General features: G+C 41.6%; 1 protein-coding gene across 4 annotated transcripts in view; it reads right to left on the reverse strand.

Moving 5' to 3' along the window:
• Nucleotides 1–3,624: 3,624 nt before the first annotated feature.
• nup214 (nucleoporin 214) overlaps nt 3,625–12,521 on the reverse strand; it is a 76,854-nt gene continuing 67,957 nt past the window's right edge. Inside the window, exons 35-37 of one of the 4 annotated variants that reach the window (XM_014133105.2) lie at nt 12,360–12,393; nt 3,899–3,939; nt 3,625–3,802 (exon numbers count right to left, since the gene is read on the reverse strand). In XM_014133105.2, coding sequence (XP_013988580.1) covers nt 3,936–3,939; nt 12,360–12,393 — 38 coding nt within the window. In that variant the 3' untranslated portion in view covers nt 3,625–3,802; nt 3,899–3,935. Of the gene's footprint in view, nt 3,940–6,918; nt 7,892–12,359; nt 12,394–12,521 lie in introns of those variants that run through there. The other 3 variants (XM_014133089.2, XM_014133096.2, XM_014133085.2) reach the window with 3 other exon arrangements.

A 12,521-nucleotide genomic window follows, 5' to 3' on the forward strand; every position in this document is an offset into this window, starting at 1 on the left:
ATCTAAAACATATTTTGATTATTTTTAACACTTTTTTGGTTATTACATGATTCCATTTGTGTTATTTCATAGTTTTGATATCTTCACTATTATTCTACAATGTAGAAAATAGTAATAATATAGAAAAACCCTTCAATAAGTAGGTGTGTCCAAACTTTTGACTGGTAATATAGGTAACTGCCAAAATAAAGGAAACACCAACAAAAAGTTTCTTAATAGGGCGTTGGGCCTCCACGAGCCGCCAGAACGGCTTCTATGCTCTTTGGCATAGATTCTACAAGTGTCTGGAACTCTATTGGAAGGGTGTTTTGTTGATGGTGGTGGAAAATGCTGTCTCAGGCACCTCTCCAGAAGTGTTCAATTAAACCCCCTATGCTCCGTTGAGACCCCACTTTCAAAGTCACTGAGATCTCTTCTAGCTACGGTAGCCAAAATAATGGCCAACATTTTTATGTATGGACCTAAGCATGATGGGATGCTAATTACTTAATTTACTCAGGAATCATACCTGAGTGAAAGCATCTGCTTTCAATATACTTTTTCAGTGCATTCAAAAAGTATTCAGACCACTTCACTTTTCCACATTGTTACGTTACAGCCTTATTCTAAAATTGATTAAACATTTTCCTCAATCTACACACAATACCCCATTATGACAAAGCGGTTTTTAGAAATAAAAAAACAGAAATAACTTATTTGCGTAAGTGTTCAGACCCTTTGCTCTGAGACTCGAAATTGAGCTCAGGTGCATCCTGTTTCCATTGATCATCCTTGAGATGTTTCTACAATTTGATTGGAGTCCACCTGTGGTAAATTCAATTGATGGGACATGATTTGGTAAGGCACACACCTGTCTATATAAGGTCCCACAGTTGATACTGTATGTCAGAGCATAAACCAAGGTTGAAGGAATTGTCCTTAGAGCTCCGAGACAGGACTGTGTCGAGGCACAAAAAATGTCTGCAGCATTGAAGGTCCCAAGAACACAGTGGCCTCCATCATTCTTAAATGGAAGAAGTTTGGAACCAACCACTCTTACTAGAGCTGGCCGCTCAGTCAAACTGACCAATCGGGGGAGAAGGGCCTTGATCAGGTAGGTGACAAAGAACCCGATGGTCACTGACAGAGCTACAGAGTTCCTCTGTGGAGATTCCTCTGCAGCAGTCCACCAATCAGATCTTTATGGTAGAGTGGCCAGTTAGAAGCCACTCCTCTGTAAAAGGCATGACAGCCCCCTTGGAGTTTGCCAAAAGGCACCTAATTGACTCTCAGACCATAATAAACAAGATTCTCTGGTCTGATAAATCCAAGATTGAACTTTTCGGCCTGAATAAGCATCACTTCTGGTGGAAACCTGGCACCATCCCTACGGTGAAGCACGGTGGTGGCAGCATCATGCTGTAGGGATGTTTTTCAGCGGCAGGGGCTGGGAGAATAGTCAGGATTGAAGGAAAGATGAACAGAGCAAAGTAGAGAGATCCTTGATGAAAACCTGCTCAAGAGCGCTCAGGGCCAGATTGGCAAAAATAAATACCCAAATGTGGACCCCAAGTGTTTGAGATGCCACCAGAGTCCAGCGACTGTGGGACACATGTTTTGGTCATGCCAATCTTTGAGTGGCTTCTGGGACCCCATTTTTGAGGCAATCTCACATATGTTTAACACAACTGTTAGCCCCAACCCGTTCACTGCCATTTTTGGGGTACTTCCCCTAGACCAGAATGCTACAATGCATCAGGCGAAGGCGACAGCATTTTTCACCGCCTTGTCCTCTTTCACTGGAAGTCTGCATAGCCACCCTCCTTTATGCAGTGGGTTAAGGAGGTGATGTCATCTCTGCCTCTGTAGAAGGTTAGGTACACTGTGCTTGGGTCCCGACAAAAGTTAAACTTAACCTGGTCCCCATTAATACAATACGTGGAGAGCCCGTCTTTTACTTAGTGTAACTTGCATATTTTGGTAAGCAGTCATGTCTGTTCTAGTGGCCATTTGTGCTGATAAGAATTTTTACTTTACCTTTTCCATTGTTTTTGTTTCTATTACTGTTTTTTGTTTGTTTCTGTCCTATTTCATTTACTTGAATAGTATATACTTGTAAGATGCCTTGGTTGGTGGGTGGATTGAAGGGAGGTAGGGTGGACTGGAGGGAGGGAAGGATGGGTGGAAGAATGAGGGTTTGGGGTCGTACTGTTTTTGTTCTCATATTTGAAAATCTATAAATAAAGTAAAGAGCGTGCTTTAAAGACTGGGGCGAAGGTTCACCTTCCAATAGGACAACGACCCTAAGCACAAAGCCAAGACAACGCAGGAGTGGCTTTGGGACAAGTCTCAGAATGTCCTTGAGTGGCCCAGCCAGATCCTGGACATGAACCTGATCGAACATCTCTGGAGAGACCTGAAAATAGCTGAGCAGTGAAGCTCCCCATCTAACCTGACAGAGCTTGAGAGGATCTGCAGAGAAGAATGGGAGAAACTCCCCAGATACAGGTGTGCCAAGCTTGTATCGTCATACCCAAGAAGACTCGATGCTGTAATCACTGCCAAAGGTGCTTTAACACTGAGAAAAGCATCTCAATACTTAGTTTTTTTTATTTCATAAATTTGCTAAAATATTCAAAAAACCTGTTTTTGTTTTGTCATTATGGGGTATTATGTGTAGATAGATGAGGGAAAAAATTGTTTTCATTACTTTTAGAATAAGCCTGTAACGTAACAAAATGTGGAAAAAGTCAAGGGTCTGAATACTTTCTGAATGCACTGTATACCCCATTTACTGAAGAGTTTTCTTTATCTTGGCAGTTACCTGTATATGTACAATACATAGTGTCGACAATCGGTGGCTCATGCAAGAACCTACAATTGAAATGTAAAGTGCCAATTGTATTTCCAGCCATTACTAATGATGTGGGGAAACTGAGGGAATTAGTCCTGTGTAATTTCCATATCCAAAATAGTTTTTATGAAAAATAATAACATTCATAGCCCCTGGCACTTTAATCGTGGTAAACAACCGCAGTTAGGGAGCAATAAGTCATGATTTGAGCTCTGTAGTCATCCTGAAATCTTCCAGTCACCAAAAAGGTCCGAAAAACCTCTATGAACAGATGTAGGATCTTAATTTGAGCCAGTTTGACATAGCAGGAAAATAATCCCGCAGCAAAAGGAAATGTGAATTATGTGCGATTATAATTAATGGTAATTTTTGTAGGGATTGATAGAAATTTTAGACTTTAACGAAAAGTGTAAATGGAAATTACATACTTCAAAAGCATTTTTAAACCTCAAATACACTACACGTTTTAACTTTCCTGCTGTCCTGCAACAGGGTAATCATATTAAGATCCTACATCCGTCTACACAAGTGTGCACCATGTCAACCAAAAAAGAGCATGGGGATATTCCCACAACAATGAACATTTCAGGATGTAATCTGGAAAAAATCATATTTGATAATATGAATGAAATATAATCACAACTCTGCTATTGATGGATAAACGCCTACTCTGGTGTCATGTAAAGGTCAATAATGTGCTACCTTTTCTGGAATTGGCAAGGGTCCAATGTATTTCAGCATCATCCCTTGCAATATGATGAAGGTACAGTAAAGCATGATGGCTACAAAGATCAAATTAGAGTTTTATTAAGCTCTTTTACTGTGATTAAACAAACAATACATTTTTTAAAACAGACACTGTGGACAAAACTTTCATATCAAACATCTTGTAGGCAAAAAAAACAGAAATCCCTCCCCAAAAAATGACAAAAAGGGTATATTCTTTATTGTTGTCCAGGCCATCTTGGTCTGTGAAAGCACAGAAACATCAGTGTTAGACACGGCATGGCCGCACTGGCATCCATTATCAACGGTAGCAGGTTTGTCGTCAACTTGAAAACACACCATTTAGTTTCCTCCTGGATTAGGGGACCCCACTGGATCATCTGAAAGAAACAACTTTTTAGGGTATTCATATTTAAACAATTTCCTACTTGATTGGTTAATGTCCAAACAATGAACGTGGGGGGACACCATTAACTGTAACACCAACCGAAAAGGGGGAGTTAAATCATTGGCTGAAATAAGAGGAAATTCACTCATCACTAAGCTAATACTTTATGATCACATGGGATTCAATCTGAGGCTGAATTCACAGTAAGCCGTCTAAAACCAGGGAATATATAAACATACACACAGTACTGTATTATCAGAGGGGAGAAAAAAAGAGAAAGAAGATGTTTTCATAGTAGCGAGAGAGTTTCCACTCTGTGCATAAATAACTAGTCTCCGCTAACAGGGCTAAGGCTGAGAGCCTCTTAAACAAGATTACTGCAGCCTTCAGTGGACACTAATGTTGATTCATTTCATTTAGGATGTCCGTCACACTCCTCTCTCGACTGAGGTCAAATCCATACATCCATAGAGAAACACAAACAGTACAGATTGAGATATGGAAAATTATTTCTCTGTCCTCAGTCAGCGGATGATGTATCTGTCAGATAACTGGCTGGCTGCTGTGATGTTCGTGTCGGACAGCATTGGCTGATTTCACTGGCACACTCTCGCACAGACGCCGATCAAATATGAAATGTCCGCATGTAATTACTGTAAAAGCCCTAGAGGGCACAGAGACTGATGCCTGCACTTACCGTCCAATCAGACAAGGCCATACAGACGAAGTAGGGACAACTATCTATCACACACACTAAACAATATACGCACACAGATGCATACACACACAGAGCAGTACTTCAAAACCTCTGACCACGTGAAGGGAACTTTGACCAGGAACATTGGCTACATGCACTTGACATGATGTTGTTGGGATAGATAGCACTGGGCAACTGGGAGATTGGAGGTCAACCAGGTCAAACAGCCTCCATGGTCAGAATTACTCTACTGTATGGTAAACACACCCCTCATCTAACTACACCTCTAATGCCACTGTATATTAGGCAATAGGAAAACAATCACAGAAGTTTATAGTGCAAATTTGCAAACCTCTCAATGATCTTAAATATGAAGCCTCTGATGTGCTCCTGTTTGCTTGCATCTCATTGCACAATAAATAAGCTGCCAGCCACAGCGAGGCTATGGTGATTACTCTCTCCAAATCAGCCTCTAAAATGTCTGTTTACCTCTCTCCCGGTCTAATCTGTGTGGTGGGTCGTTTTTATCCCCGTCACCCCACCACTCTACCCTCACCTGGCACCCATGCCTCTGTCACCCCCAAAAAATAGTTTTTTGTTGTTGTGGAAGACAATCAATTCCAATTCTCCAGGGATGAACGGGTTGTAAAGCAAGTAAGCTCTTTCAGGGCTTATAGCTCTAAATACTACACAGAAGGTCTTTGGGTAAATTAACATAGGTTGACCCCCCACACATCCCTTCAGCATCTAACTCTCAGCAGGTTAACTGCATTACAGTCTCAGACGGCTTGCAGACGAGCCAGTGAGTTGAAAAGGCCGGACCGATAAAGAAGCGAGAACAATGCCAATCATCCGTCCGTAAAAAGAGAGGTAGAGAGAAACAGAATGGTTCTTTTTATCTGGGTTCCTCAAACAGCTGCCATCCCCATGAGTGTCTGTGTGACAGGCCTGCGCCCTCTGTCAGAGAGACGCACTGACGGCGAGAAGAGAGAGAGAACACAGTGCTGCACTCTGGGAGTTGTCATTGTTGAGCACAACATGACACGGGAGTATGAATCAGTGCTGCACAGCTACAACACAACGTAGACGGTCCTTGACGTGTTCAAATAAGTCAATTGCGGGAAGGAGAGAGGGTACTGTGCTGAAAACCTCTTCAGCTTAACCTCTTTAGCTACAAAATCACAACAGTGCAGAGTTTTAGCTCCATGACAGCCTCCGTCGCAAAATCTATAATGCATTGCCAAGTGAGTCATCAAAACATATCAGCTATTCCACATATGTATACCTATGATTTACATTTCACACACGTACTGTGTCTCCCTGGCCCAGGAAACATACATCAGTATGAAGGACAAGCGGTAGAAAAACATCCAGAAGGCCAATACAAATGTAACTTCCTCCCTCTAGTCTTGCCCACCTCTAATACCACTGTTATCCATCTCTAATATTAGCTGCCCTGAACACAGTGTGTGTGACCAATCATATCATAGCGGGCTGGCGAGGAGAATTCCACTGTTACAGTGGGAGGCTAGGACTCTTGATCACATGCTGTGAACCCAACATTCCCCAACCACTTCAGTGTCTGATTGGCAGGGCCAGCGGGCCTGCAACATTTCCATCCATCGCCAGGCACACCAGAGGGGACAGGGCGACAGTGACATTCTCCATGGCGGTGACCATTGATGACAGCCACATGCCAAAGACCAGATGCCACTACACAAGACCAGCACCACTCTATTCAATATACTCTCATTCCTGCAATGTCTTAGGCTTACATCCAAATGTCTATTAATTAATAAGGGCCAGTGAATTCCTTGATGAAGGAGAGGGCTACAAAACCATACGCAAGCTGCTCCACGTCAAGGATGGTACGCTAATTAGCAGCTAGCAAAGTCCCCATCACTGTCTAAACATAGCCTAGAGCTTCCTAACCTTTCTCCATGCTGCTTTAAAATGATTACATTTATTACATTAACCGGCCTGCTAATGCCATGGACAAAACCCTTCAGCACCTCTTTTCTCTGGACTAATGACTCAAAAACTCTTAATCAAAGATTGACTCATTAAATACATCAACATTTAGTCCAGAGGTCTAATTGTTGGGCCTTTTAAACAGTAGGCTAATCGTAAATGAAATCTCTGTTTAATAAGCACACAGCCAGACACAAAGGCAAGAGGAAAATAGCCAGAGGCTGTCATCATTAAAACAACACAGGCGATCAATTAGTGCTCATCATCAGTAGGATGCCAAAAAAAGAAAGAGACTACATTAGATACAGATTTTAGAATTGCCAAGTTTATTTCCCATTTTCCATGTATAAAATATACACATTTATAGGAATAGGGGGTTCCAGCAGTATGGATTATAAAAAGCAGAATACATTTTTTCCTAATATTTCAGTTCATTGTATGCAATCAAGAGAGGATACTTTTATCAACGACCTGTCCAAGTCTTGCCTAGAGTCAGTTACTGATTACAGTATTTTTTTAAACTTTCTTTAATAAGAAAATACACGAGTTTTGAGAAACAGAGGACATGATTCTTATAATTGCTAAAGCTTGGAAAATGTGATATCTTAAAACTTCAAATGAAAGCTTAGAACTTTTCCCTGATTCAAAGTAAGTGCAAACAACAAGGCTACATTACTATTTTATAGAGCAAAGCAAAGTTCAGATGGATGAGCATAAATCTACACTAGAGTTACAGTCCACAGTGGATAACAGATTTATACAAACAGTATTCTATGTCATATGAATACAGGTGTTATTCAAAGGAAGTTCATGATATGTTTATTATTGAAATATGACCAAAACCTTTTTATTTATTTATTTTTACATTAGGTGCCCTTAGAGATGTTTCCTAGTGGATGATAAACTTAAGTAATAAATAATTACTGTCCTGATTTAAAAAAATTGATACACAAAATGTCAATTAATTAATCCAACTACACATTCCACATTTTAGTTGGCCACTGATGTACTTGACGTAAGTTTATTGCGATGGTCTGTAAGGTCAGTTCCATACTATAGAACTAGTTTTGGACTGTCATCTCAACCACCCCACCCCCACCTCCACCTACACCCCACCCTCTCCCTCCACCCTTTAAGAGACGTCTACTCAGAGAGCTTGATTGCAGAGAGCAGTGTTGACTGGCCACACACAGCATGGGTGCACTTGTCAATGGGGGGGGGGGTCTACAAAAACTAGCTTCTCCAACCCGAACTGGCTCCAAACATTTGAGAAGATCTGGAGGGAAAAACATGAAGACAACCCCCCCAAAAAACATATATATAAAAAGAGGTTGCTGACAATGGGAGTCTGGTTGGGAAGCTAGCAACCTTTGTGATGGTTTGGACTTTCCCCTTAGCCCCTGCCTGGCCCCGACTGATCAATATGAGGAGTACTAGTGCTTCCTGACAGTACTGTGAGGGATGTATGTAAGTATTGTATACCAAGGTTATTATAGTTTTGAGATTTTCTATTTAAGTGATAATGCCCTCAAAGCCGGTGTTTGGAGGATATATTAGCATAGGTGTTGTTAGGCTCCAAACACTGGCTTCGAGGGCATTATCACTTTTATACAACGGTTACCAACATATTCAAATAATGATTGACATATTTTCATTAAAAACGTTAGTCATGACACAAATTGTTCAGAGGAGCTAGCCAACAACACAGCTAACACAATCACTTCAAATACTGAAGCTGTAAAGACTTGAAAAAAAAAAAAAAAATGATGCCAGATGATTCATGACTTCGAGTGACTGAGAAACGTTGCCTGCCTGTCTTGTCCCGACCCATACCCGTTCATTACTATGGGACAGCTGGAGATCCAATTTGAATATTGAAACAATGTTGCAAATGTCGGAGACACAGACAGCAAGGTTTATACAAATCTGCTGTTGAAACCGAAATGTTAGTCTAAAAGAAATGTGAGATAATGTCTAGATGCTTTTTATAGTGGAGATCAAGTTTATAACTTGCCTGGCTGGGCTGATGAGACAGTGGATTGGGCAGTCAAATGGAACAGAGTAAATAGGCATTTTAATCGTCATAGCTTTAGCCGGTGGTAAATTGTAGAATAGACACTGACTGGAATGCACTTAACCAACCAGCATTAGACCCACCCGATATATCATATTTTTTGTTCGTATTAGTTTTTAGATGTGCATTTGAAATTCAGTTTAGTTTCAGGTAGATATCAGACTTGATTTACTAGTTTTTATTTAATTTGTGTTTTATACAATTATTTCTATTTCTTTTTTATATTATTTTAGTTTTAGGGACAGAAAGTAGCCTATGCGCGGCAGGCTAGGAGCCATTTATGTGTTGTAGGCCAATAGTCAGCTTCTTTGGGATGTCACTGTTTGCTACTGGGGGACAGTAATACATAAGGTGATGGTCTGGTCAAAGGTTTAAATCATAGATCAATCTTAATGTGACTTGGATTTAAAAGGATAATCGTCGGTGTCTGACTCAGATTTGTCCTCCGAAACACAACCCAGCCAAGCCACACTGCTTCTTGACACAACGACCGCTTAACCCGGAAGCCAGCCGCACCAATGTGTCGGGGGAACACCGTACACCTGGCGACCGTGTCAACGTGCATTGCGCCCGGCCCGCCACATGAGTTGCTAGTGCGCGACCGGACAAGAACATCCCTACCGGCCAAACCCTCCCCTAACCCGGACGACGCTGGGCCAATTGTGCGCCACCCATAAACAAAGCAGTCAGTCCTTTCTTGCTCCATTCATAAACACAGGGTTATTTCTCATGCCTCTTTCAGAATCTTCTTAACTTTCTGGGTTGCTGTATCCATTTGCAAAGCAATCAACCAGTTTACTCTAGCAGCGCCTTGAGTTTTACATTTGGGATCAAGTGTTTGGTTGAATTTTCTGAAAAGTGGCTCATCGCACAGTCTCGTGGACTTGCCAGACTGGATTAATAAATTAACCAGTGCTTCTTCTCTTTTTATTTTTAACTAATTTGAATGAGGTTGCCATGTTTCTGCTCTTTTCATGCAAACTGCTCAAGTTGGTTGTCCTGACGTGCAGCTACTAATAGCTGTTGGCTGTCTAACCTTGTCTTTAGCCTGAAACTCTATGTGGGTGCTGTTCAGATGAACTTTGAGGTTCGTTGGGTTTTTCCCTTTGATCTCTGTTCCACACAGGCTGCCATTTCTGACAACAATACAGTTGCTTTTGTCCTTTCCAGCAATATACTCCAAACAATCCTATACAGGGCTTTACCTTCTGCTGCCGCCAATGTACAAGCCTATGGTTTATGTTCACGCTCACGCTCGCCCTCGGATTACTTCCCTGTTAGCTACTGATACACAAGCTAGGCCTATTTGAAACATCGCCATCTACTGGCAGCATTTAACTGCCAGATTGAACAACAAAAAAAAAAAACATTGGATTACAATTTTATTAAATAAAAAAGAATTGCAGTCAAAGATAAGTCTCAGGATAGTTCATCACTAAATTGTTTTTCCAATTTTAGTTTTTAGTTTCCATTTACTATAATAACCTTGCTGTATACACACAAAATATAAGGAGGGAGTCCTGGACGGAACACATATCCACACATACTACAGTAGAGGGAAGATATGGGTGGAACAGAAAATAATAGAGGGGGTTTAGAGAGGGGTGTAGAACTGAGGTAAGTGGAGAGAAGAAAAATAGGATGGGACTAGGAGAAGAGAGAAAGAGAGGGAAGAGAGGAAAGAAGAAAGCAGGAATGATGAAAAGGAATTCAGACATGAGATCTTTCCAGATAAAGTCAACACTGTTAGGCAGCTACATGAAGAGTGGTATCAGTTTCTATGGGACGGAGAATGAAATGTACTTAATTTAAGAAGTACATATAGCTGTAGTTGTTATGTTCCGTCTACATGAAAATGCTTTGCCGGTCATAAAAATGTATTCAGAATGATATTTAAGAACAACTTACTAAATAATATGCACCAAAGTCAAGTGACTCGAAAGGTCATGTTTACTTGTGTTGAAGTGTATTAATATAAACCTTGTTTCTTTAAACATACACTCTATTTTGAAGAAATTAAACTATACTGAACGAAATATAAACGCAACATATAAAGTGTTGATCACATGAGCTGAACTAAAAGATCCCAGACATTTCCCATATGCACAAAAAGCATATTTTGCGCACAAATTTGTTTACATCCCTTATAGTGAGCATTTCTCCTTTTCCAAGATAACCCATCCACCTGACAGGTGTGGCATATCAAGAAGCTGATTAAACAGCATGATCATTACACAGGTGTACCTTGTGCTGGGGAAAATAAAAGGCCACTAAAATGTGCAGTTGTCACCATAGATGTCTCAAGTTTTTAGGGAGCTTGCAATTAGCATGGAGACTACAGGAATGTCCACCAGAGCTGTTGCCAGATAATTAAATGTTAATTTCTATAGCATAAGCCGCCTCCAACGTCATTTTAGAGAATTAAGCAGTACGTCCAACTGGTCTCAACCGCAAACCACGTATAACCACACCAGCCCAGAACCTCCACATCCGGCTTCTTCAACTGCGGTACCATGTGAGACTAGCCACCCGGACAGCTAATGAAACTAAGGAGTCTTTCTGTCTGTAATAAAGCTCTTTTGTGAGGGAAAAACTCATTCTGATTGGCTGCGCCCCTGCCCAGTCATGTGAAATCCATAGATTAGGGCCTATTGAATTTATTTTAATTGACTGATATCCTTATATGTACTGAAATCATTGAAATTGATGCATGTTGCGTTTATATTTTTGTTCAGTATAAAACACATAGATATCCCTTCTCAGAGCATGTTGGCACAGCATTTTGCTTTCATCAATAATAATAAATGGGTATGATGAGAGGAAGAGGATGAGGAACAAAGGGACAAAGAGGAGAGTGAGTGAGGAGAGTGGAGAAGGAAGAAGAGGAAGATGGGGGAGATGGAGGGAGCAAAGATGGAAATGGGGAGGAATAAGGAGGGGAGAGAAAGGAATAGAAGAAGAGGAGAACAGGAAGAAGGGCAGGAGGGGGAGAGGGTGAAGCAGAACAGAGGGAGAGAGAGGGGCTTATCTAACAAAGCCCGGGCTGCGTCGCCACACTCTCCTGAGCACTTCAGATCGCATTCCACTAAAATGCACCTTGGGGGATACACAGCAGCACAGGGAGAGGAGGAAGGAGAGGAAGAGGAGGAAAAGGAGGGCAGAGAAAAATAAAGGAGGGGAGCGGGTGAGAGGGAGGAGGTAGAGTGTAGAGAGAGTGGTAGATGAGGTAGGGGGGAAAGGAGAGCAATTAGAGGGTAGTGGGGGCAAGTGTCTGGGGTAAGGGTACAGAGATTAGTGGTTTGAGGGAGGAGAAGGGCGAGGATTGAAAAAGGTACAGGAGGGAGAAGAGAAAGGAGTGAGGAAGACTAGAGTGGGGGGGGTGGGGAAGGAGGGATGATAAAGTAGGAAAGCCAGCTGTGACTTCATGCTGCCCTTCAGATTCTCAGAAGTGCGCTGTGGTCACACACTTTTCCTCCACACACTACTGCCAGAGACACACATGCGAGTGTGTGTGTGTGTGTAGGGAGGGTTCAAACACTCAGACAAATGTATACACTCAAGAACAAAGATAAACACAGACACACTCTTATGTGAACACAACAAATGAGCGCACACTACCGAAACACGTACCCCCCCCACACAGAAGAGCCCAACGATGAGTCATACTTACTGATTGGACCCAAAGCCACCAGCAGACCCAAAGCCTGCAAGAAAACCAACAAACACAATGAACCATGTAGATGAAGACGTACCAGCGGAAACCATTTAAAACAACTCTGTAAAATGTAGACTGAATCAGAGAGAAAACTACTACTATTTCCATTGTATTACC

The sequence above is a fragment of the Salmo salar genome, chromosome ssa01 (assembly GCF_905237065.1).
Source record: "Salmo salar chromosome ssa01, Ssal_v3.1, whole genome shotgun sequence".
NCBI classification, from domain to species: Eukaryota; Metazoa; Chordata; class Actinopteri; order Salmoniformes; family Salmonidae; genus Salmo; species Salmo salar.